The sequence below is a fragment of the Camelus ferus genome, chromosome 12 (assembly GCF_009834535.1).
Source record: "Camelus ferus isolate YT-003-E chromosome 12, BCGSAC_Cfer_1.0, whole genome shotgun sequence".
Lineage (NCBI taxonomy): Eukaryota > Metazoa > Chordata > Mammalia > Artiodactyla > Camelidae > Camelus > Camelus ferus.
Genome location: NC_045707.1, coordinates 8,690,299 through 8,715,967, shown reverse-complemented (window position 1 = coordinate 8,715,967; position 25,669 = coordinate 8,690,299). Strand labels below are relative to the sequence as shown.

General features: G+C 55.4%; 1 protein-coding gene across 2 annotated transcripts in view; it reads left to right on the top strand.

Annotated features, from left to right (window-relative positions):
• PHF21B (PHD finger protein 21B) overlaps positions 1 to 25,425 on the top strand; it is an 85,598-nt gene extending 60,173 nt beyond the window's left edge. For both annotated transcript variants that reach the window (XM_032492417.1, XM_032492418.1), the window contains exons 3-13: positions 1,920 to 2,012; positions 4,787 to 5,137; positions 6,929 to 7,069; positions 14,679 to 14,730; positions 14,973 to 15,049; positions 17,371 to 17,425; positions 18,545 to 18,567; positions 19,602 to 19,760; positions 21,314 to 21,389; positions 21,720 to 21,823; positions 23,095 to 25,425. In XM_032492417.1, the coding sequence (XP_032348308.1) occupies positions 1,920 to 2,012; positions 4,787 to 5,137; positions 6,929 to 7,069; positions 14,679 to 14,730; positions 14,973 to 15,049; positions 17,371 to 17,425; positions 18,545 to 18,567; positions 19,602 to 19,760; positions 21,314 to 21,389; positions 21,720 to 21,823; positions 23,095 to 23,313 (1,350 nt within the window). In that variant the 3' untranslated portion in view covers positions 23,314 to 25,425. The remainder of the gene's footprint in view (positions 1 to 1,919; positions 2,013 to 4,786; positions 5,138 to 6,928; positions 7,070 to 14,678; positions 14,731 to 14,972; positions 15,050 to 17,370; positions 17,426 to 18,544; positions 18,568 to 19,601; positions 19,761 to 21,313; positions 21,390 to 21,719; positions 21,824 to 23,094) is intronic.
• The last annotated feature ends 244 nt before the right edge of the window (positions 25,426 to 25,669 follow it).

Sequence of the window (25,669 nt, the reverse complement as noted above, 5' to 3'; positions counted from 1 at the left end):
CTACGCAGTTTCGTTGATCTGTTTGTGTAACTTAACACCTATACCACAGTCTTGAATATGATAGCTTTATACCAGGTCTTGAAGTCAGGAAGTGTAAGTCCTTTACTTTGTTTGATGTTGTTTTTGTTTGTTTCAAGTTGTTTTGGCTGTTGTGGGTCCTTTGCATTTCCACGTGCATTTGAAAAGGATCTTGTCAATTTCTACCTTTTTTGGGGGGGGATAGGTTTTAATGGAGGTTGCATTGAAGCTATAGATCAGTTTGGGGAGAACTGACATCTTAACAATACTGAGCCTCTGATCCATGGTTATGATATGTCTCTCTCTTTAGGTAGGTCTTTTAAAAATTTCTCTCATTAAAATTTCAATAAGAAATTCCTTATTTCTTGATTCTACTGCAAATGGCTAGTAAACATTTTTTAATTTCTAAATGTTGGTGCTAGTATGTAGAATTACAGTTGCTCTTTCTATGTTGATCTTGTATCCTGCAACCTCACTAAACTCATTTATTAGTTCTAACAGCTTTCTTTTTTGGTAGAGTCCATAAGAGTTTCTACATAGATGCTACTGCCATCTGCAAAGGCAGTTTTATTTCTTTCTAATGTGAAGGCCTTTTATTTCTTTTTCTTGGCTTATTGCAGCGGCTAGGACTTCTAGCCCAGTGGCGGCCAGGAGTGGAGAGAGAGGACACCCTGCCTCAGTCCTGACCTCAGCGGAGAAGCGTTCTCTCTCATCATTAAGTCTGATGGTAGCTGCTCACATTTTGTAGATGCCTTTTACTGGGTTATCTTTCATTCCTAGTTTGCTGAAATTTTTTTCATGCCTTGGATTTTGCTCGGTGCTTTCTCTGCAGCTGTTGAGAGAACCGTACCATTTTTTTTCTGACTGATTTTCCCACGGTGAAGCAGCCTTGCATTCCTGGGATAAGTTCAACTTGTTCAGGATGTATTATTCATTTTTTTTATTATTGTTGGGATTGATTTGCTAACACTTTGTTAAGAATTTCGGCTTCTAAGTTCAAGAGAGAACCTCTCTGGTCACTGGCCACTGGTGGCTTGGCTGGCTCCGAGTGAGAGTGCCTCTCTCCATCAGGCAGGCTTGTGGGTACCATGGTGGCTGCGTGGAACTGCTCCTTCATCAGCTGTAGGTAGTGGCGATTCCCAGAAAAGGGACCTGAGGTAGACAGGCACCCCGAAACACACCCTCTGCATCTGTGTGGGCCTGGAGTCCCGGGGAGGTGTCGCCGCCCGTCTCCCCACCCTAAATGCCCGCCCTGCTGCTGGTGTGGCCGTCCGGTCATGCACGGAGAGAGCCCTGACTGGGAGGCTGAGGTCTGCGTCTGCATCAGAGTGAGCCCTGGTCGTCGCCCCTCCTGAGTAGCCTGGTGGGGACTTGTATCAGGGGCCCCAAATAGTCCTGCCTCCTGAAATTCCCACTCACTGACCCCTGTTTTCAGACCCTTGCAGAAATTCTCTGTGATGTGGCAACGGCATCAATCACAGAGATGTGCACTGCAAGTGCTGATTACTAATCAAAAAAGGATGGGAAAAAACCAAATTTTTTTAAGAGGAGGGGATTGGTTGAGGAAATACCATGACATCTGCTGAATGAAAGACGATAAAGGAGTGATTTATGAAGAGTGTAGCCACATCGGGAAATCTTACATGTGTTTAAGTAAAAAATGGAAAAACCGGTTACAGAATTCTCTGTGCGGCTATATAGGAAACGTACGTACAAGGCAGCTAACGTGGGACAAAAGGTGATTGTTCTCTGGGATGCTGTTCTTTCTCTGGTTTCCAGAAGTTCCTGCATGATATATGTTACTTTTGTGACTGAACAACTTGTAATTCAGAGAGAGGGCAGAGCTCACTGTTTCCAGGCTGGGCAGGGTCACGTCAGCATTGCCCTCCTCTGTCTTCCAGGCTTTGGGAACCATCACTGCAGTGCCTGTCACGGGTCCTCAGGTCAGCTCCTTGCAGAGGTTGGCCGGGCAAGGAGCGGCAGTGCTACCTCAGGTAAGCCACCCGCGGGCGGGCCCCAGGGTGTCTGTCTGTCTGTCCGTACGCGGCCCCTCAGCACTGAGGTTTTAGGTGGGCACTGAGCTGGGCATGACCCACGTGGGAGTCCCCCCACTCCTGTCTCTTTTGCCCATCCTTCAGAGGAGACATTTGCACCACACGCGGTTTCCACACCGGGAAGAGCTGTGGAGTCGATTTAGTGGATTACGACCAGAATTCTTTTTAATGGCATAAGCCAGGCTGGACTAGAACAGAAGAGAAAATACCAAGAGACACCATAGGCATTGTTTCGTGAGCAGTTTGTTCCTGGACTGGGTCACGTGTCATGAAGACTTCTGAGTGTGGGTCACAAGCGGGTGCCCTCTGGGAGACGGCACAGACGCTGGGCTGGGGCCCCCTGACTGGGCTCCACACTTCGGACAAGTCGCCTGGCCTGTTAACCTTCCTGGCCAAGTCTGCCTGTCTGCCAAGGCGGGGGGTGCCGGTGCCTCCTGGGGGCCGTGAGGACAGAATTGGGCGGCACAAAGCCTTTACTGCGGCGCCCGGCCCGGAGCAGAAGCCCGAGGGTTACCCCCAGTGCTCAGCTCTGTGGGGCACCTGCCGCGGAGCGGCCGGGGGCTGCCGGCTGCACAGGTGACCACGGCTCCTGCCTGTCCTGGGGCCACAGGGCTGGGCAGAGGCCCCCAACTCGTGGACAGGGAGGGGCTGCCCTGGCCCTCTTGTCCTCACAGCAGCCTCACTCGCTGAGGGCCTGCCTGGGTTGAACTTGACAGCTCCTGCCCCTAAGAGGCTGATTCCAGGAGGGGGACAGATGAGGAATCAGACGAACTGAGTCAGAAGGCTGAGTCAGAAGGATTCCCAGGAGCTCTGAGAGCGCTGCAGAGGCCCATCGCCTACTTGGGGGTCAGGGAGGCCTTCCTGGAGGAGGTGGTGCTTGAAGCAGGCCTCTGAGGGTGGACAGTCTTGGCAGTCCAAGGTGGAGGCAGGCCCCAGGGAACGGGCACCCGGTGAGAACTGCAGGCAGATGGCAGTGGGAGGCTGGAACCGCGGGCCTCGCAGCACTGGAAGGGGAGGTGGGAGCAGGCACAGAGGTGGAGACGGGGGCCTTTGGGGGCCTCGCATGTTGAGTCATGGAGTTGAGCTTTGCTTGTCAGTGACTTGCTGGCAATGGGGAGCTATGGAAGGTGTTTGGGCAAGGGACAGTCAGGACTGGGCCTCCGGGGAGAGGCTTCTGACCAAGGTTAGTGCTGTGTCCCTAGGAGCTCTCGCTCTCATGTGCCCCCTCAGCTGTGAAAGTCCAAGGCCCACCCCTCCCTTCACGCCAGCGTGCGCACTGCAAACACACGCGCACACACACGTGCACACTCACGCGCGCACATGCGCACACGCACGCACACACGTGTGCACAGCTAAACACAAAATACGCAGGCATGAGCCATCTTCACGCAGTCGCTCAGCTCGGCCTCTGCACCTTTCCTGAGCCTTCCTCTCCCCTTGCTGCTCTGGGACTTTGATCTCATGTGTTGCCCTTGCGTCTTCCTCCCAACACACGTCTGGACCTGCCATTAACTCGGTGGCCTCCAGGTGGGTCAGCTCAGGCCAAAAGGTGCCCACCAGCTTGGCTGCTGGCCGCTGCTGTTGCCAGAAGCCACGTGGGGAGCAGGAGAGGCAGCCTTCATGGGGCCCGACCCCAGACCCAGAGAAAGGAAGGCGCATGGAGGGCGGGGAGGACCCCTGGAGGCTCCTTTGGGAGGAGGACTGGGCCTGGGGCCAGGTAGCACCAGCAAAAGGTCATGAGCTCTGGGGTCTCTCACATGTGTTTCTCTGGGTTGAAGGCCCACATGTTTGAACCAAATCTTGAGCCTCTGGCTAAGCTTATGTTCAGAGTCTGGCCCCGGTGGCCTGGGGCCAGCTGACCCACATTGAGAGTCCGGATGATGTACTGTTGGCTGGCCAGTGTGAACCAGAGCACGTGGGCAAACCTTGAATGATGGGGAGGGGCTGACAGAGTGCAGGCTGGCTCCCTGGGATGTGAGCCGGGATCACAGCTGGGGTCCTCGCTGACCACCACTCACCCCACCTGCCCCACCCTGGTCCAGAGCAGAGCAGTCCCCGAGCTGGTGACTGTCTGCAGCCACGGCCTGGAGAGGACCAGAGGGATTCTTTCTGTTTTCCACGTTCGGTATCAATGTCTGTGTCCAGCTCCGAGCCTGGTGTCTGGGGATCAGAGACCCTGACCACTTGTGCCAAGGTCAGAGCAGGACAGGCTTGTCCGACCCCAGGCTGGCCATCCCCAGGGCAGGCATGAGGCCTTCACCCCGGCCTCCGCGTGTCCTCTGGTGGTGGGGATGTTGATTCTGTGCTTAGAAGGCAGGCCTGCTGTGCTGAGGGCCCGCTGTGGTGGAGGAGGAAAGGCCACCGGAATAAAGACCAGCCCTGCAGGGAACTTACAGACAAGGTGCCCGCCTGACTGAGGGGACCTCCTGAGGTCACGGAGCCCTGCGGAAACCACCCTAGACCTCTCCCTCCACTCAGGTTACTGGAGACCAGAGCCCCCAGGCCGGTCGGTGCCAGTCCGGGACCCGGGCAACCTTGGTGGCACCATGGCCTCACAACTGCCGTCCCCTCTCCTCAAACATGCGGGTGTCTGAGCCAGGTGGTGTCCAAGCCTGTGCTCTGGATTCTTCCTGAGTCCTGGCTCTGCTCGGGGCTGCATGCCATCACCCTGTTTGTGCATCTATCTGACCACGCAACTGTCCCTCCCTCTCCAGGTTAGGCCAAAGACTCTGATTCCAGACAGCCTCCCTGTCACCCCAGGCCGGGACCGGCCCCCCAAGCAGCCCCCAACATTCCAGAAGGCCACCGTGGTCAGCATCAAGAACCCCAGCCCAGCCCTCCCCACTGCCAACAACACCGTGAGCCATGTGCCAACGCCCAGCAGCCAGCCCCAGGCCCTGGCCGAGGCCGCCGCCATCACCTCCCCACTGAGCAGCGCCGGTGTGGCCTACGCCATCATCTCCACCGCCCCCAGCAATGCCGCCGCCATGGCCCCCAGCACCGCCGTGTCCGTGGTCAGCGACAGCATCAAAGTCCAGCCCCTCCTCATCAGTGCCGACAACAAGGTGAGGGGCGCCCACACCCACGGGAGGCGCTGGCCCGGGAAGGACCAGCGGAATGAGGCCCCGGGCAGAACGAACGACCAGGTGGCAGAACCATCAGGCGGTCAAATGAATGAGTGGGGTGTGAACAGACGAGCAAATAAATGGAGTGTGAATGAGCAACTAGTGAAAGGACCAGCACGTGAATGAATGAACGGAGGGGACGGTGAACGACTGAATGAGTGAGCAGGGGAGTGAACCGGTGTGGGAGTGGCGGGGGTACAAGCGAATGAGTGTGGGATGGACAGAATGTGCAGCTGAATGAATTAATGCCCATGGAAGAAGAATGATTGGTTGGTGAATGAATTATTCGTTGGGATGGTGAATTAACTAATTAATAACGTGTGAGGCCAAGCAGATGCCCGGACGAGGCCCCAGTACTGAAGCCTGGTCCCCGATGATGGAGGGAGGTCAGCCAAGACTTCTTTGGACCCCCGGTGCCTGAGTGGAAAATCAGTGATTTCTTGCCGAGATTTAGAGCTGAGACCCTCTTCCTGCTTTCCTCCGAGCGCCTTGGTGGCTGTGTGAGGCTTCTGGTGCCGCGCGGGCTATGCCGTCTCCTCTCTTCGATCTCTCTTTCTCTGTTCTCAGTTCAGGGTCCACCAGGCTGTCCCACTCTTGCTCACGGCCAGTGTCCCTTCCACCTGCTAGCCTGAGCGTCAGCTGCTTTCACGCAGCTGCATGTATTGCGCTCAGTGTATTTCTGGGAGTATGCTTTTGTGCTCCCACTCGTGGGCAGCATCCCTAGGGATTCTCCACGCTGAAGGAGTTACTGCCGGCCAGGGTCAGATGGCGAGGTCCCGGGAGGAACAGAGGACCAGTCAGCAGCACCGGGTCCGGAGCGGGTGCTTAGCAGACGTCTGCTGAATGAGTGTGCCTGCTTCACTGCGCCCTCACTAGCATTCAGTGTGGTCGTTTTAAAAGGTTTTTTGCTTATTCAGTCCATGCAAACAGATGCTGGTTGTTGAAAGTTGAATTGGTTAGTGTTGAGCTCGAAGGTTTCCCAGCACTTTTCAAGAATCCTGTCTCCTGTGTGACTCATTTTAGGATATTCTTCCCCCTTTTTTTCTGTTGGGGATCTTAATGTTTTTTTTCTGTAAATATAAAAAGGGAACATTTTTTTCCACCCAGAGAATTCTGGGGTTTCAAAATTATGATTCAAAGAAGAACAAAGTACTTCCCCTTCAGCCGGCAGAGAAATGGGGTGCATTTCCTGTGACCGCTGAGGAGTTTCACATTCACAAGTCGCTACATGTTCTTAGGGTGAAAAAACAAGCTACTCCTGGTTGAAGCCAGACCCAGGGCTGCTCCTGGTGAATTCTTTTGCCTAGGTCCATGAAAAAGTTAGCAATCCTTTCCCAATTCATTGCCCCCAAAATAAATAATTGATTCACATAAGGGGGAGATTCCGGCCCAGGGAGCGGCCAGGCAGCAGAAGTCAATCTTTGACTTCTCAGCTGCAGACGTTTCAGTCCAACCAAACACTGCGTGGGCGCCGCGAGGACTGCCGGGGAGGGCTGCTCTCCGCCGTGCTGAGTGGGCCTGACTCCCCTCGCCCTTCTCCATGCCCCCAGGATCGCCAAAGCCCCTCAGAGTGAGCACCCCCTGGACTAGAGGCGGGGTGCAGGCCTCCTCCTGCCTCTGGGATCCCACCACCATCCTAGCTCCCGCACCCTTCTGGGGGCAGACACACCCAGCCCCGCCCGCCCTGGGCCCTCCAGCCCCGTCCCCCTCACCCTCCGCCTCGTCTTCCAGGTCATCATCATTCAGCCTCAAGTGCAGACGCAGCCCGAGAGCACGGCGGAGTCGCGGCCGCCCACGGAGGCGCCATCTCAGGGAGCTCAGGCCACCAAAAAGAAGAAGGAGGACCGGCCCCCGAGCCAGGACAACCCCGAGGTGGGAGGCTGTGGGCTGGGGGCCGCCGTAGGACATGGCTGCGCCGTAGGGGGTGGGGACGGGCCTCACTCTGGGGTCGAGCGACAAGCCCGGGGCACAGCCGCCCGGGGCCCTGGGTGCTCCGGGCGGGGACTGGCCCAGAGAGTGGCGGTCTCAGCCGTCTCGCGTCAGCCTTTTGCTCGCTGAGCGGCCGTGGGGGGCGGCGGTCAGCACAGATTCTAGACCAGACTGCCTGGGTTTTGCATCCTCGAGCTGCCTGTTGCCAGCGGTGAGACTGGGGGGCGGGGCGGCGGACGGGGTCCATTTCCTCATCTATGAGGTGGAGGGGTAGGTCTGTCTGCCTTCCTGGCCGCGTTGTTGGGAGGTCTCCCTGAGTCAGCGTCTGCGGGGAGAGGGCCCAGCACTGCTGTTACCACCATCCCCGTCCTCAGGACCCTCCGTCCGTGGGACAGTGCTGTGGTCCCAAAGCAGCCCTGCTCCTCTCTCTGCCCACCCGTGCCCCCCTTCTGAAGGTAGCACAGCAGGACCCCGAATGCCTTAAAAGTAAGCTGTTTGTTGAACTTTTGTTCACAGCAAGTGACCCCCTCGTGTTCCTGCGTTTATGCTCAGCCACCCTGGGCCAAAATCAAACCCCTCTGGGCCTTTTTCAATCTGATTGCCCCTGCCTAGCCCCCTTTTCTCTCCCTACCAAACCCTTGTTTATCTTGCAAGATTCCCTTCAGGAATCATCTCCTCCAGGCAGCCTTCCCTGACCACCCACCCCCAGCAGGCAGAAGAGGTCCCTCTGGGCTCCTCCAACTCCTTAGAATTCTATCAAAGTGCTGCTGTCCAGAAAAATCATTCATCCATTCATCCATCCAGCATGCCTTTGCTCCATGCCAGACTCTGTGCTGAGGATGGGGACACGGAGATGGGGCTGATGTGGTCAGTCCTGGCCCTAGGGAAACTCACACCTACTGGCACACACAGGCATGGCCACTAGAACTTTGAATTTGGGTTAAAAAAAAAGTCAGGTATCATCAGAGAATTACAAATTCTGAGCTGTGGGAGATCCAGGCAGAGAGAGCGAGCTGTGTTTCTATCTGGAAGGACCGTGCAAGGCTTTACAGAGGAGAGGCATGATCACAGGGACCAGAGGAACAGTTAGGGTGTCCAGCAGAAGGACAAGAGACAGGGTGATGGCAGGTCTGGTGAAGGGTACCACCCGGGCGTCGCATGGAAGTGAAAAAGGACTCAGCACACCCCAGAAAGTCAGCTGGCCTGTTTGGTCTGTTTGGATCTCGGGTAGCATGTGTGTGTGTGAGAATTTCTAGACATGGGGTTAAAGAGTGACGTCGGAGCCTGACCCTGGAAGACCTGCATGTCGGCCGCCAAGATGGAACTTAATTCCTTGGGTAATGACTTGGTTACTAACGTCCTTTGATAGGTCCTAAAAGCCCGCTGGGAATTTGTAGAGTCACCCACTCACTGAGGCTGAAATGGAACCCGTCTCCTCTGTGGCCCCAGGCCCAATTTTGTCTCAAGAGAGACCGTTGGTTCCATTCAGTGGCAACGTATGAGCACCTACTGTGTGCATGGTGGGGCCTGGGGCCAGCTCGCTGCTCAAGTGCCCACGAGCACCCTGCCGTCCTCCCACGGGGCTTGCCTCACCCTTAACATTCGGGAAGGGTTTCTGGGTGGATTCTCTTTGTTCTTTCGAAGTGTATCTTAGTCAATTATTGTGCATTTATACAATTAGTATAATTGCATCTAACTACATAATTAGCGTAAATACGTGTAATGACTTAAATAGAACTTGCAATTACAACATGTCCTGCTGTAAAAGGCCTTCTCAAAGTTGCTTTTAGAAGAGGGCCGGGAGCAGTCGGGTGGCACGGACGCGACTTCTCGTGGCAGCCTTTGGACCCGTTCGTGAAGAATCTGTGTCAAAGCACTTGAGGCCAGAGCAGCAGCTGCCCCAGGAAGTTCCCCAGATGAGCCAGTCGGAAGCTCAGGGGTCACGGGCTGGGGCTTCGATTTTGGGTAAAGAGATGTTAGCTAGTGTTTGTAGGGCTTGGGTTGTAACGGTGGCTTCTGGGGCAGTGGCTGGCGAGGTCCTGGTGCCCACACACCCCGCACACACACAGCATCTTCTGAGCTCACGGCCGCCTGTGAGATAAGCAGGGAGCTGGGCTCAGCCACATGATGGGACAGGGCCCGCGCAAGACATCGGAGGGACACGGGGCAGGAAGCGCGCTTCTCTGCCGAGCGAGCCTTCCGCGCTCACTGTGTGTTCTCCCCTCTCCCGCGGCCTCGCGGCTGCTCTGCAAGGTGGGCGCGGCAGGAAGGCCAGCGTTCAGCTCACAGACGAGTGGACGGGCTCAGAGAGGCCAGCTGTGTACCTGGTCGCCTGGGCTGAGCACTAAGTCCAGACACGTCCCAGGCTCCTGGCCCGGGCCCTGGCAGCTCCCTTCTGTCCCAAATCCCCCGCCTTCTTTAGGACAGAGCCTGGCCTCTTCTGTGCTGTTCATTGTCCTGGCCTTGGGCAGCATCTGACCAAGGTGATTACCCTCACAGGTTAACCTGTGCCCCGCAGAGGGACGGCCGGCACAGGAGTTCAGCCCTGTTCAAGCCCTGACACCACCCTTGCCCCAGCCTCCTCTCGGGGCGAGACCCATGCACCCAGATGCTCCTTCCCTGCACGCCATCCCTGCTGCCCCAGCCCCACCCTGACTGTCCCTGGGCTCCCAGCCCCGACACGGGTTCCTCCCTGTCTACTCCCCCTGCAGCTAGAAGGATCTTTCTAAAATTCAGAAATAACCAAGTCCCCTCCACTTCTTGTTTAAAAATTTTTTCCAGCTTTATTGAGATATAATTGGCATATAACACTATGTAAATTTAAGATGTACAGCATAATGATTAGATACATGTGTATGTTGCAAAATGCCACAGTAATTGTAGTTAAGCAGCCATCACTTCACGTGGTTATTTTTTGTGTGATGAGCACTTTTTAAATTTACAATACAGAATTGTTAACTCTAGTCACAATGCTGCACAGTACTTGTTTATCGTATAACTGGAAATTTGTATCTTTTGACCACCTTCACCCATTTCCCCCACACCCCACCCCCTGCCACTGGCAACCACCAATCTGTTCTCTGTTGCTATGAGTTCATTCTTTTTTAGATTCCATACATAAGTGAGATCATAGGGTATTTATCTTTCTCTGACTTATTTCACTTAGCATAATGCCCTCAAGTTTCATCCATATCGTCAAAAATGGCACGATTTCCTTGACTTTTTTTTTATTGGTCACCCCTCCCTTCCTGAAATCCATCAAAGCAGCCCTCCCCCACCCCCGGGGTGGCACTTGGACTGGACCTCCCTGCTGAGGACCCACGGCAACGACAGATAAGTGCACGGAGAGACAGCGGTAAGATGCAGCTGAGCATCACCGTGTCCTAGAAACGCAAGCAGTGAGAAGGGCCCATGCCCCAGGCCGTGGCCTCCAGCTTCAGAATCTGACAAAGGTGACCAGGAGAGAGGGCAGCTCCTGAGGGGCAGTGGGTCCTGAAAGCTCCAGCAGGAGAGGAGCAGGGAGGCCAGCCTGTGCCTGGGGCCACACCTGGGCGGGGAGAGGCCCCTGCGCTTGCAAACTTGCTGTAGGGGAGGGCAAGCCGTAGGGAGAGAGAAGGAAACCTAAAATAAACAGAGAAGAAGAAGTGGTGCTCAGTTTGCGTCTGCAGGCAGAGTCCTAAGACACGTGACACAATGTGACGCTAAGAAGGACACTCAGTAAAACCAGCCCTGGGGACAGATTTCCTCAGGACGAAGCTAACTTTGTGGGATGCTCGTAACAACGGCTTTGAAATGCGTATGTTTCAGGTACTCCAGGAAGTTAAAAATAAAGGAATAACATGCACTTGAAATAAATAAGGAATAATGAAGCAAAAAAAAAAAAAAACCGTGAAAATAAAACATTCATCAGATGGATACAGAAATTATTTGAAAATCTGGTAATAAAAACCACCATGATTGGCTGAAAAAAAAAAACTTATTGCGTTGAACCAAGATAATTAGTCCTTTAAAATATGCTACCAGAGAGAGAGCACAGAGATGCAAAGAAATAAAACATTATATATGTACATGTGTACATATAGATGTGTGTGTGTACACACGATGCAGTCGCCTGAGCTGTGTGGGTGAGGCCTTGCCGAGGGCCAAGGGGCTGCAGGCTGCAGAAGGAGTCAGTTACACATACTGCCTGAGGATTACAAGTCCGTGTTCAGAAAGTGCAAAGGGCAGGCAGCGTCTGTGAGCCGCAGTTAGGGTAGACGGGGCTGGGTCAGGCGAAAGCTGGGGCCACGTGAGGGAATGCGGAGAGAGAACACACAGAAGGGGGGAGTGTCTGGTGCTGGCACGTGTCAGAAAGCACGAGCAAAAACGTCCCTCCTGAAGATGTTCACAGCTGTGACCTGTGAGGCACTCAGGAGCAGGGAAGGGGCCACAGGCCCTCCTGGACCTTGTTGGGGGACAAGGCAGCTGGTAAAACAGAATCCCACAGAGGCACCGTACGTGAAGAATGGAGTCAATACAGACTCACTGTAAGGAATCATACGAGAAAGAGAGGCAATTCTTACCACACATAAAGAACCCTCACTACCCGCAAAAATCCAGTATGTTACTACGAATTGAAAGAAAGAAATCAATCAAATAATCACCGCTAAGAAGGCGCCACGACGCTGAAACCCAGGGACTAAGGAAGAAACACAGTGAGATTTTCCCACAACCCCCCACAACGTGAACGTGGCTGTAACGCGTTAGGACGTGTGCTCCTGCTGCCTCACGTGGGCGTGGACTGAAGTTAACGTCTGCGGAGGAGGGGCTGGAGGGAAGGCTGCATGCAGAACCAGGAGTCCACCGGTACCGGCCCAGCCCAGCCTTCCCAGACCAGGCCAGTGAAGCGGGCGCCGGCCCTGGCAGATTCCCAGAAGCCCTGCCACTGCCCTGTCCAGCACAGGCCCCTAGACGTGACACTGAAACCAGGCGCCACCAAACTGCAGCCTATGCTGGCATCTGTTGGCTGAAGCTTGCTGGACCCCAGAATCCTTGTCTCAGCAGCTCTGCAGCCACCTCAATCATTTTTTTTTTAACTTTTATTATTTTTTTTATTTTGGGGAGGGGAGGAGGTAGTTAAGTATTTATTTGTCTGTTTTATTTTTAGAGGAGGTACTGGGGATGGAACCCAGGACCCTGAGCGTGTTAGGCACGTGCTCCACCGCTGAGCTGGGCCCTCCTGCTCGACCACCTTTGTTAATCCCATGTCAACGTGCACGCACGTCTCTGACTGATTTTATTGGCCCCACTTTTCATGCTGTGGTGATGCCTCCCTGTGTTTTTAAATGTATTTCAAGAAAAGTTTACTGAAATAAAAGAAGACTTTCATTTCCATACAAAGGACCCACCAGGTCCCAGGGAAAGCTGGTGCCTGTACCCGGGGGAATGGTCATCACTGGGTCACAGCCCAGTCAAGTCACTCACTTTTAATGGAAACGAAAGGGTCCTGTAGGCATCCAGACAAAAATAATCAAGTCATTTTAGAGGAAGAACAACTGGGCTGGCATCTTACTTTTCCACGGCAACATCTGCCCCAGAACCCAGGAGGGCAGCGTGGACAAGACCGGGAAGAAAGGCGAGAGAGCTGGGACTTAAGTCCAGCCAGACTGTCCTTCACATTAAAAGGCGACAGACTTAAGAATTTTAAATCCGCCGAGAACTCAGGAAATGCTGTTCCCATGAGCCATTCACAAAAACACTGCTAGAAACTCAACCCTGGTCAACCACGAGACGATTGGGGTACGTTCGGCACCAATGCTGGGTGCACATCGTGTATATTTAACTACAGAGTAAAACTGGAACAGGATAAGGGTTTTGGGACAGAATGTAAATATTACACTTGTAAGATTACAGTAAATACCAACGTATAAGATTCATCTACATGAACGGAGAGGGAAGGATGGGGAGAAGGTGGCAGGGGTGAGCTCTCAGATTGTCACTTCTGTAGAGCTGGGACTTTCAGTGACTCAAAGAGTATCATTTAAAGCTGACAAGTTGAGAACTATTTTTAACAGCATTGAAGTAAAAATTGGAAAGGAGTAGACAGTCGTTATTTGAGATGATGTAGAAACCCAAGAGAATTGATGGAGAAAGTATTGCAGACACTTGAGAACCCGGCGTTGCCGCGGGTGTGATGTTAACGTGCAAACATCAGTAGTCTACAGAAACACGTAGCAGCCTGCTGGATGCTTTCCAGACGGCCCCGTTTGTGATCGCTGCAGAAGGATGGAATGCCTCGAAATGAACGTAAAAATATTCAACGCCCGTTTGAGGAGATGTTTGCAACTCCTGAAGACAGACAGAACAGAGGCACCCCGTGGTTTTGGACACGAAGATGTAATGTTATTAAGCTGTCATTATTCTTTAAGTTAACTTATCATTTTAACATCAGCCCAGTAAATAGACCAACTGATTCTCTCATTCTCAGAATGGCCTAAGATGGTTTCTAAATTTCACAGGAAGAAATAAGCAAGAAGAGGAAGCTCTGAACAAGAAAAGCAGGGAATGGACTCTGATCCTATCATATTACTGTAAAGCCTTGATACTAAAAGTGAGGCCATAGCTCACGAATATATAGGCAGATTTAAGGAACAGAATAGGAAGCAAAAAAAACCAGACCCAAGTGTGTATGTGGTGTGTGGGTGTATATATGATATTTTAGTGCATGATTAAGGTAGCTCCTTAAGTCAGTATGAAAAATAGATGGGATTTTCAGTAAGTGGTACTGGAACAAATGCGTAGCTGTATGGAATAACGTGGCTCCATAGGCGCCATGAAGACCAGGATGAATTCCAAAGGGATCAAAAATTAAAGGAGTGAAACCATAGATACTAAAATAAAAACATAAGCAACTTGCTTTCTAAACTTGGTCTCTAGCTAAGATGGAAAAATCCAAACACTGCAAAACAAAATACTGATAAATTTTACTACAATTTTTTAAAATGTCTTCATGACCAAAAAAAAAAAAAAAAAAACAAAACCAAAAACAAAAATACAAAACACCAAAACCCCCCAATTCCTTAAGTGTGATCAGTGCACAGTGACTTCCTGACAAAGAGGACAGTGGGGACGGCGGGGTTGGTGGGGAGTGTGACTCCATAGCACAGACGCCTGACGCCACACCTCAGCCAGGTGATGGGGGCCAACGTCACAGCGATCAGCCACGGTCAAGGCATGGGCCCCGATGGGATGAGATGGAAAGGTCGCTTCACCTCTGTGGGCTTCCCCCCAAAACCCAGCATCCCCGTCTAAGCCCAAGAAAAACATTAGACAGGTCCCAATCAAGGGGCGTGCTGCACGAGTCCTGGTCAGCACTCCTCACGGACGGCCAAGGTCATCAAAAACAAGGGAAGTCTGAGAAACCGTCACAGCCCCGAGGACCTAAGGAGACAGGACGACTGATGGATGGGGGGTCCTGGGTGGGGTCCCGGGATGGAGAAGGGGCATTAGGTGCACACTAAGGAACCGCAAAACAGAAAAGCTGTGTTAACCCTTCTCCGATTCCTTCCCTCAGAAAATAGCCTTCATGGTAGCACTGGGCCTGGTTACGACGGAGCACTTGGAGGGTGAGGACCGGGGCCACGGGGCTGGGACCGGCCGGCGCGGGGGCGGGGGGCTCGGGCGCGGGGCTGTCTGCCGAGCTGGCGTCAGACAGGAGCGGCGGGGCTGGGACTCCCGGTCAGATGGCAGCACCTGAGTGTGACCCACCCTCTGCGAGGGGACGGTGGCGCCAGGGTTTGCAGGGGCCGCGGGCGGGGTTCCCCGGGGCAGGAAGAGTCCAGTGACGGCTGCACCTGTGCGTCCTCAGAAATCCAGAGCAAGCGCCAGGAGCGCAAGAGGAGGAGCACGGCCAACCCCGCCTACAGCGGCCTCCTGGAGACGGAGGTGAGGGCCCGGCGCTGCGCGGGGCGGGGGGCGGGGGGCTCCCTCGCCTGCCCCTCCTGGGATCGCCGTTCACGGCGTGACGGTAAATAATTCTTTCTGTACCTCCTGAGTTCAGCATCAGGTAAGAGCCAGATGCGGGAGACCAGCATGTCGGTGTGTTCCTCCCACGGGCTGCCCTGGGGCGCGTGGCCTGGAGGCAGGGGGCAGCCAACTCCCTGATTCTCCCCAACACCCCCCATGACCAGGCACGAGGTCTGGTCACAGGCAGACCCTGCTGCCCCTGGGCCTCCCGGGACCACTCAGGCCTGACGGTGGAGCCCGGCCAGCTCAGCCCATGCTCCTGACGTGGAGAGGCCGAGGCTGCAAGGCTCAGAGAGAGGGGACTGAGCGAGGCCGGTTCCTTCTCCCGCGCGGGAGGAGCGGGGTGGGAGGAGGGAGAGGAGCGGCCGTAACTCCAGCTGAATTCCCTCCGCGCGGAAACCTGAGAGACGGCGCCTGGCGTGCCCAGCTTTCTCTCCCAACCCTCTGTGGCTGGCCCTGTGCCCGGGTCCCCTTCACACGGTGGCACCCCGGCTCCAACACGGCTTCCTCACGGTGGGCAGCGTGCGCGCTCCCCAGATAGCCGAAACTGGGGAAATAGGGCACTGAAGTAGGCGCCAAGGAACTCTCGCCCAATCCAAATCCCATCCAGACCGCCCCCCAAGGTCAACTGCAGCCCTACGGGGGAGGGGGGGCGCGATGAGAATAACCAACTCCAGCCCGTGCTGTGCTGTCAGGACTTAAGGACGCCTTCCAGGGAGCACCTTGGCCCCTCCCATCCTCACATTCCCAGGGAGGAACTGAATCCGGAACGAAATCTGGCAAATTCAAGTCCAAAATTCTAGGCTAAACTCCAGATGTCACCTCCCAGAAGCTAGCTCGGCGTCGTCTGCCAGCGACCTTTCCCAGATGCTCTGGGGTTTCCTAGGAAAAAGGCCCTAGAACCTTCCCCCAGGATGGAAGCCGTTTCCTGAAGGCCGCAGAGCAGGGCAGCCCTCTGGAGCAGAGCCGCGTCTGCAGAGGCCAGCGCTGGCACGTTCCGGGGCACGTTCCGGGGCGTCTGCAGAGGCCAGTGCTGGCTCTGGGGCCTAAGGAGGGGCAGGAGAACGCCCGCTCGCCTCCCCCGGGGTCTTGGTCAGTCTCGGCCCGTTGTCCCAAATCTGTGGCTCACAAACTGGGGCTCAGTGGGAGGGAGGGAGGGCGTCCACGGAGCAGGAAGGGCTCAGCCCTGCGACGGCCCTGTGCCTGCGTCGCCCGGCTTCCTCGCCCGCACCCGTCCCCACCAGTGCTCGCCTCCTGCTCCTGCTCGGGGAGCACACCTTTATAGCCATTCACCTCCTCCCCCATTTTCTGAGCAAGCGTGTCCTGAGACAGTGCCCCCAGCACTGGGCACCGTTGGTACGAGTGTCCCTAAGCTGTTCCCCCACCTCCCCAAGGAGACGGCGTGTTCTCTGTACAGTAAGGGCCCTGTTCCCTTTGCTGTGCTCACTGACGGAGCCATCCCCGCTCTGGGGCAGAGCCGTGACCTCCGAAGTCTGTGGCCATGGCCACAGGTGACCTGATTAGCAATCAGAGCCAACACAAAGCCCTGTGACCTTGAGCCCTGGACACAGATGTCACCCCCAGAGCAGCCCTTCTGTGAGTCTCTCCCTTGGTCCTGAGCACGGACCTACCACGTGAGAGAATGTTTACAGTCTGTCATCCAAGTCTAGAACCATCTTCTTGCCACAGCCAAAGCCATCTCGAACCACCAAGGTCTGAACCCATGGCCTGTGGTTGCCAAAGCCCAGGACGAAAGCCACCTTCTGGAATGTACCAGAAACTTCCATCTACACATGATGCTTTGGGCGCCAAGGCCACTCTGTTGCCAGGGTTCCTGGACCACATGCCAAGAAGTGGGGCCAGTCTGTAACACCCCTCATTTCCCCACCTGACCCGAGAACCGACTGAGAAAGGAGATGCCGGGGGTGGCCGGATGTCAGCTTTGCTACTGGTTTGCCCCGGTCAGAGATTCCTAACCGTCCTTCCTGAGTGAGGCAGGCGCAGCCCCGGGATGGGCTCCGCGGCCACCTGTGGGACAGAGCCTCTGCTGGCTTTTGTCCCGGCCGACCCGCCCCTCCCCTCCCCTGCACCCCTGTACCTGTCCCTGTTCTGCCCCTGGCTGGGCGTGGCCGGCTGGAGCCCAGAGCCCGGCGTGGGGAGCCTGTCTGGGGCGGGGTCACGGCAGCCAAGGAGGGCTCCCCACGATCTGGTGGTTTGGTTTTGTTTTCTGTCCCCTGCAGAGGAAGCGGCTGGCGTCCAACTATCTCAACACGCCCCTGTTCCTCACAGCGAGAGGTAAGGCAGGCGGGGCAGGCTTCTCCTGCTGTGGGCCTGGGCCGGGGCCACCTCCCCCCGCGGCAGCGGGCCTGACCCCCCGGCCTGCCTCGTCCACGGCGGCGACCACTTACTTGCTCCTGGCGGGCGGCGCATTCCAGGCACAGGCCCCTGTGCTGCGACCTCCCTGAGCAGGCGTGTGGGCCGGGGCCGCGCACAAGGCCCAGAACCCGGGGCTCCGGGCTGCCCTCTGTCCCACCCCTGAGTGTGGTCTTGAGCAGAGAACCAGGCCATGTGGTGCCAAAGAAACAAGGAGTCCTAAGGGCAGAAGATGACTGCCTGCTTCCTGGGACTCTTCGTGGCTTTCAACACATCACATTACCGCCCTGGGCCCTGGTTTACTGATCTGTAGAAAATGGGCCCCTAACAGTAACTGCCTCTCCGAGCTGGGACAGTGACACGAGCGGTGAGCATGACAGCGCTTTGTAAACGGTCGAGTGCTGTGAATGCACAGGAGCCATTCTTCCCACTGGATGGTATGATTTCCAGAAACTGAAAAGAAAACTACTTTTTATTTTTTTTTTTAAATTTTTAAAAATTAAAAAAAATTTGGGGGGTAGGTTATTAGGTTTACTTACTTATTTTTAGAGGAGGTGCTGGGTTTAGAGGAAGTGCTGGGGATTGAACCCAGGACTCTGTGTATGCTGAGCACGTGCTCTACCACGTGAGCCATACCCTCCTCCTGGAAAACTGTGTTTTGTGATCATTAAAACATGTGGTTTGGCATCACTTACTAGAATGGAAGTGAGTGACGGCCCAAAACGAGTTGACAGTAAGTCACTCTGAGGGATCCCTGGAGTGATGTCCCCCCACTGGACAGGACAGCTTGCTGCTGCCGTGTTCTTCAGGGAGCTCGGGGCCACAGTGCACCTCTCCCTTGTCGGGTCCTGGCCAAGGCCAGGGCAGAGACCTTTACTCCCATGAGCCCTGGGTGAGAACCCAGGCGTCCCCAGGGGGCCTGTGATACTCCCATCATGCCCTGGGTGAGAACCCCTTTCACGCTGGACTGCGGACTCCAGTCCTGATCAGTGCTCCTCCCGTGCCCACTAACGTGCTCTCCGCCCTTCTTCCCTGTGCTAGCCAATGAGGACCCCTGCTGGAAGGTACGTGTCCCCTGGTCTCCACAGCTGGGTGGGGTGGGGCACGCCTTCCATACGGTCCAGGTTAGGGTCACTCCTGCTGCCCTGGAGTGGAGCTGAGGGCCTCAGGTTCTGTCCTCGGTGCCGAGAGCTTTGTACAATACCAGTCCACTTTCCAGCCTGCCTGGCGGTCGGCATCACCACAGGGCCCAGCGCACAGGTTCAAGCAAGGGCCCTCCCTGCACAGTACTGAGGACTCAGGGACCCTGAATGGAAGCAGCTGATGCTGGGCGCCAGCGGGCTCTGTCTGGCCTCGCTGTGTGACCCCGGGCAGAGCTGGCCCTCTCTGGTCCTCATTCTCCACCTGGTGAGGGACTGGACTTGGGTCTCAGGGTCCCACCCCACACACCCAGATTTTGCGATCATGCGAGAGCCCAGCCCCCCATGCACGCACCGTGACCCAGCTTCCCAGGGTTGGCTGGTCCTGACCTCATTTGTGGGCATGGCTTCAGAGTTTATTCACTGTTTCAGTTTTTTTTTTTTTTGCGAAGTTGCAGATCTAATTCTAAGAGAAATTCCCAGGCCCTCCATGCCTGTGAAGGTCAAGCCACCAAAGAGCAACAGGTGCTGAAACTCCCATTAGGCTGAGCTGCTGGCAGTAATAACCCTGCAGTATCACAGGTCGGGGCTGCTGGGGCAGCATTTGTCCACAGCCATCCTGACGCAGCCAGCCCGGCCACGGGGACAGGGGATGCCTGGAGCCCGAGTCCTGCTCTGCAGAGCCCACAGTCCTAGAAGGGCCCTGGCTTTGAGGCAGGAGACCCGGATGCTGCTCCTCCTCCTGGTTTCCAGGCCTGTCCCCACACTGTCATCACCGCCCCCCGCCCAGGTTTATACCTTTATTCCTTTATTCCTCTCTCCCAGGGCTGCTGAGTAAAACACTGGCGGAGGAGAGGGTCCCCAGCAGGTCGGGGTGGCAGCTGCCTGGGCACCCGCCCCCCCCCCCCCCCCCCGACCCCAGCCCGGCTGACCCGCCTCCGCCCTCCCCTCTCTTGCAGAACGAGATTGCCCACGATGAGCGCTGTGCTGCCTGCGGGCGAGGGGCCGACCTGCAGCCCTGCGGCGCCTGCCCGGGGGCCTACCACCTCAGCTGCCTGGACCCGCCCCTCAAGTCAGCGCCCAAGGGCGTGTGGGTGTGTCCCAAGTGTCAGCAGAAGGTACGGGAAGCTGTTGCCCTCACCCTGTCCCTGTACCGCAGGGCCCTCACCCGGCACAGCATCTGAGGCAGCTCAGGCCGTCTGCACTTCTTGGGTTGCCTCAACCGTGAGCAGAGACGGGGAGGGCCGAGGAGGAGGGAGAAGAGGGGCTGGGGAAGAACAGGCCTTCCCACAGCCCACGTTTGGGACTGGATGATCCACTGTGGGGGGCTGTCCTGTGCACTGCAGTCTGCTCAGCAGTGTCCCTGGCCTCCATCTGCTGGATGCCAATAGCATCCCCCATCATGGCCATCTCAGACATCGCCGGGGAGGACCACTGGTGCAGAGTGAGCACAGGTTCCCTCTGCAGCTGTCTGACTTTCAGTGACACCAGATTCCCCTGGGTAGAACCAGCCTAGCAACACAAACTGCAAAAATAGTGCCAGTTGACACATTTGATCTCATGGATAACAACCCACAGAAGAAAAGCTATCAAATTAGCAAAAAGCAGTAACACTCCCTTCTGGTGATGATGCAGAGAAGCAGGCACTCTCAAGCACTGCCTTAAAAATTGTACACTTTTTAAACCTAGAGTCTTGCTTTGGGGAATGGAGTCTAGGCCATATAGGCAAAGTTCTGTGCACAGAGAAGCCCCTCGGCCTTTCTTTATTAAAGGGAAAAGCTGGAAACAGACCAGCTTCCCCACAAGGAGTTGGTGAAATAGGTTCTAGCTCTTTACTCAGTGAGATATTATGTGATCACTGGATGATTTTTTACAAGGATTTTGCGGTTCTTTTGGAGTTGTTCACTATGTGGAATTATATTTTTAAAAAATTAAAATCAAAAACAGGTTTTATAACTGCTGTGTAGTTCAACAGCTATCTGAGAAAAAACTATGCAGAATAAAAAACCTGGGAGAAAATATTTCCAAGTGTTAATATTGTGTGTGGCTGGGTGAGGGGAAGTGTCAGTGTTTTGTTTGTTTAATGCTTTTTAAAAAGTGTGCTTTTCTACAGAATGAATTATTAATTGTAAAAGTCATTGGGGAATCACGTTTATTTCAAAAAATACTAACGCTTGTGAGTTCCCATCATCCTGGGTTTTGTAGAGACCGAGGGAGATGGTGGGTGCGGTTGGCTGTGTGCCCCTGTGGGGCTGCTCCCTGGGAGGCCACCAGCCCTGTATTGTGACTGCTTCAACCGGGGTGAGGGTGGGGTCCCAACTCTTTGAGGGGATGCAGTCCCCAGTTTGTCCCTGGCTTGCCCAGGACTGCTCTGAGGTCCCTGGGACATGGGAAGAAGACACGTGATCATTCATTCATTCGTTCATTCAAGAAGAATTTACACCTGCTCCCCACCGGGCACTACTTGGGGACCTGGCGATAAGCAGGTTCCTGCCTCTGGGAGCTGTTCCTATTGAGAGGCCTCTGTGAGACAGACCAGGAGGCAGGTGCAGCCCCAACCCCAGATCACACCAGAACCTACCGCCCGGAGAGCTCGTGCCTCCCCGAGGGCGAGCCAGGGTGGGGTGGGCCCCAGGCTGTCCACTTGTTCAGCTCCCCATCTGCCCTCCAGGCCTTAAAGAAAGACGAAGGTGTGCCCTGGACCGGGATGCTGGCCATCGTGCACTCCTACGTGACCCACAAGACAGGTAAGACAGCCTCGGGAAGTGGGAGGGGGCACTGACTCCCTTCTGGCCCACCTGCCCCCAGGCCTTTCGGCTCACCCGGGGCCCATGGGAGGCTGTTCTGAGCCAAAGCTCTGAAAAGAGGGACCCTGGGACTAGTCCTGTGTGCAGGGCGGTTGCTGCGGGAATTCCAGTCCCTGTTCATCTGGCAAGAGCCGCTGGCCCCTGCAGGAGGCCGTAGCCAGAATGGTCTATAGGCAGGGGCCTAGGATTCTCTCTGCTTCTCCTGCTCAACCACAGCCCAGCCCCTGCTTACCTGCCGCTCCTGGGGGGGCCTGGCCTTCTCTTCCCCAGTGAAGGAAGAGGAGAAGCAAAAGCTGCTGCAGAGAGGCAGTGAGCTGCAGAGTGAGCACCAGCAGCTGGAGGAGCGGGACCGGCGCCTGGCCTCAGCGGTGAAGGTGTGTGGTGTGGGTGGTGGGGGATCTGCCTTCAGAACCACAAGACCTAGATCCAAAGCTTCACTGTCCGGTTACTGAGGCCCCAGGAGAAGAGAGACTCGCCAGCATCACTCAGCCAGTCAGCAGGTGCAGAAGGCAGCTCTGTGACTCGTTCCACAAATAGTTATCAAGCAGCTGAGCATCTGGCTCTGCTCCTTCTCAGCTCTGGAACCTCAGCAAGACCCTGACTGCTTCTGAACCTCAGCTTCTTGTATAAAGTGAACATGATGATTTCTCCTCTGCAGAGTGGTGATCAACAAGATGAGGGTGGTGGTGGTGATGGTGGTGATTTTGGTGATGATGATGATAATGATGGTGACGGTGGATGTGATCGTGATGGTGGTGATGATACTGATGGTGACGATGATACTGATGGTGGTGATGACATTGATGATGGTGATGACATTGATGATGGTGATGATATTGATGATGGTGATGATTGATGATGGTGATGATGGTGGTGATGGTGGTGGTGATAAAGGTGTTGTGCATGATGATGGTGATGGTGACGATGGTTGTGATGAGGATGATGATGGTGGTGATGATGACGATGGTGGTGATGTTGATGGTGGTGGTGGTGGTGATATTGCCAACAGCAGTGTCAGGTCCTGGTAAAACCCTTTAAATGCAGTATCTCATTTAATCCTCTCAATAACCCCATGAAGAAGCTCTATGATTATTCCTCTCTTAGTGGTTTGGACACGGTCTCAGGGAGTGTCAGTTACCTGTCCAAGCAGCAAATGAGTGAAGCTCTCACTTGAGGCATCAGCCCTTACCGCTTTCCTGTGCCGCCATGATCTATACAAAAGCTAGCAAAAGCCACGAACACAGCAGGCAGGAGACAGAGCGGGAAGCCAGCCAGGGATCAGAAGGTCTTCCACAGCTGCTGCCGCTGAGCCCAAACAGGCTGTGAGCTTCCTCCAGCAGGAGGAGAGAGAGATGGGGTCTGCTCGGCAGTGTCACAAGCACGAGGGAGAACTTTCCCACATTCCCACACACGCACACCATCTCCAGCTCTCGACTGTAAAACAAGTGTCTCCTGTGGGTCTGGCTGCTGTTTAATTCCACTTTCGCTGCTGCCTGGTGTACATGAGGCCCTCTTCATGGTTTCTTGAAGGCCTCTGCAATAGAAGGGAGGGGCTTTGGGAGATGGGGCTGAGGGGGTGGCTGTCGCAGGACACCTGCCTAGCTGAATTCTGAGACCCTACTCTCTGACTCCTTGCCCCCGACAGAAATGCCTGGAGCTGAAGACGAGCCTGCTGGCCCGGCAGAGGGGCACCCAGTCGTCCTTGGACCGCCTGCGGGCCCTCCTGAGACTGATACAGGGCGAGCAGATGCTCCAGGTCACCATGACAACCACCAGCCCCGCCCCGCTGCTGGCTGGGCCCTGGACCAAGCCCTCAGCAGCCGCCATGCACTCTGCCCTCCAGCACCCCCAGGGGCACAACTGACCCCAAGGGACCCATCTTCACACCCACGGAAAGTCACTGGGACCTTGCTCACAAGACCTGAGGGTTCTGTCAGCCTTAATTCATAAACACTATGAATTGCAGACAAAAATAAAACCAGACAGAGACAGAGGAGCGAAGGGAGAAGGAGCTGGGTGAGAAGCCTAGAGCCTGGACGGGTGGGGATGGAGTCCGACTCCCGTCACGTTCAGACGGGACGCCCGGGAGCCAGGTGGGGGCACACAGTTAGCTCCTGGCTGTTGGGGAGCTGCCAAGGCCTCCGGCTTCTGGGCACAGGTGTCTCCTCGGCCTCGTGCCACCCCCAAGGGGGAGAGAGGGCTGAGGCCCCGGAGGGGCCAGGGGGACTGTGCAGCCCAGGCCCCAGGAGGAAGGCCCAGGGGTCCTGCGGGTGGGGAGCTGGGGCACAACGTAGCTGAGCAGTAGAGGTAGCTGGGGCGAGAGTGGGTAGCAGATCTAGGTAGACGCCGCCGCCCTCCCTCACGGGGCCCGCTGGGCGCGAGCCAGGCCCGGCCCCCGCCTCCCAGACGCCGGCCCGGCCCCATTGTCAGTGTTGCGGTTCAGACCCGCAGCTGTTAAGCGTGAAGGAGGCGCCTGGGGGATGCCAGGCTCCGCCGCCGCGTCTTGAGAGCCCTGGCTGCCCGCCTCCTTCCTCTGCTGACTCTGGGACCTGTTCGCTCTCGCTGTCTTTTTCTCATGGAGTTTTGGGGCAAGAGGGAGCTGCAGCCGTGCCGTGGAGGCGTTTGGTGGGCTTTCTATTTTTGGTTGAATCGTTCAACTTCCGACCGAAGCCTTTTGTCTTCTCCCTTCGAAGAGCCGATAAAGTCTCCCACTCCTCTTGTCTTGCCAGTACAGACACTATGCCAAAAAGAAACTTTACATTTTTGTATGGCGTTTTTATCGTGAGATAGTTAATGTGAAGGGGACACTTGCTAACTTCTTTTTCTGCTCCCAGTGGTCTCTGCTGCCAGGGGCCAATGGGAAACCCCTCGGGGGTGGGGTGCTGCCAAACTGGACGGATCCAGAGGGGTTTGAAGAAGTGGGGTGAGGGTTGGGGAGAAGGGAGGGGTGGCCTTGGGAGACCGGAGAGGCCCTCTTCCTGCCGTCCCCCCCGAGAGCCAAGGGTGCCTGCCGGCTTACAAGCTGCAGGCTCGTCACGCCCTCAGCTTCTCCAGTCCCCAGGGACTTAGCACAACAGGATGAGCATCCGGGAGCCACAGGGCTCCCACCCCCAGCATATCACATGGTGCCACATTGCGCTGAACACACGTGTGCGTGTGCATACGTGGCCCCCGACACGCACGCACACACGCTGCCAGGTGCAGAGCAAGGAGGCTGGCCGGAATCCCACAGACTGCCATGGTCCCTCCTGTCATCTTCACGACTCCGGGAGAAACTGTGCTGTACGATACAGATCTATTTTAATACACTCAACACTGGGTTGAACAAGATTTTTATATTCTTTTATTGATGAACAAAGTGAACTGTGAGACACACGTCTTATATATTGGTTACTCGAGATGCCAATTATGCATTACCGCGTGGCTTGCGATGTAAATGTCTTCAGGTTCCTTTTCTGTTGGTTTGTTTTTCTTCTTGGATGGAGTGAATTAAATTTTTTAAAAACGTACTGGGAGGATATGAAAGGTTGGACCCGGGAGAGGTAGCTGCCGATGTGTCTTGAGACTTAGTTTTTTGGACCGAGGAGGACCGTCCGATGGATAGTGAGGATAGAGAAAAAGTGTTTGTCTTAAATATGCTGATGTAGTTTCCCTTCTGTACGATGCATTAAACTCGATGGATGATTTCAAAGTCCTGCGGTTTGTTTCCTTGCCTTCGTCGGAAAAACCTCTGGGAGCACACGGGGCAGGGAGGTGGAAATTGGAGAGGCTGAAAATCAGAGTCCTGCCCTCGCCCCACCCTGACAGAGGGAGGGAGGTGGGGGGGGGGCTCTCAGGCGCCCTCCATGCACTGGTCCCCCTAGGAGGTGGCATGTGCACCTCTTAGGACCAGGATTGATGGTCACAAGTAACAGAAACTCAGGCCAGGTGCCATGTCCACACTGCTCCCTCCCTCGCTCCCTCTCAGCATCAACATCCTCGCTTTCTCTGCCTCCCAAGCAGCCTGGCAGCGAGGTTAGCCAAAACTACCCCGGGGCTTAGTCAGACTGGGAAGCCAGCCTCCCTGCACCCCTGCTCCAGACGTACAGAGGCCTCTGGTCGGCCCAGCTGGGCGAGGCGCCCACCGCTGGACAGTCAGCTGTGGCCAGGGAATGGGACAGACTATAAAGCGGAGCCCCGCCACAGGGGTCTGCCACAGCACTGTCCTGTCCCCGCCTGGC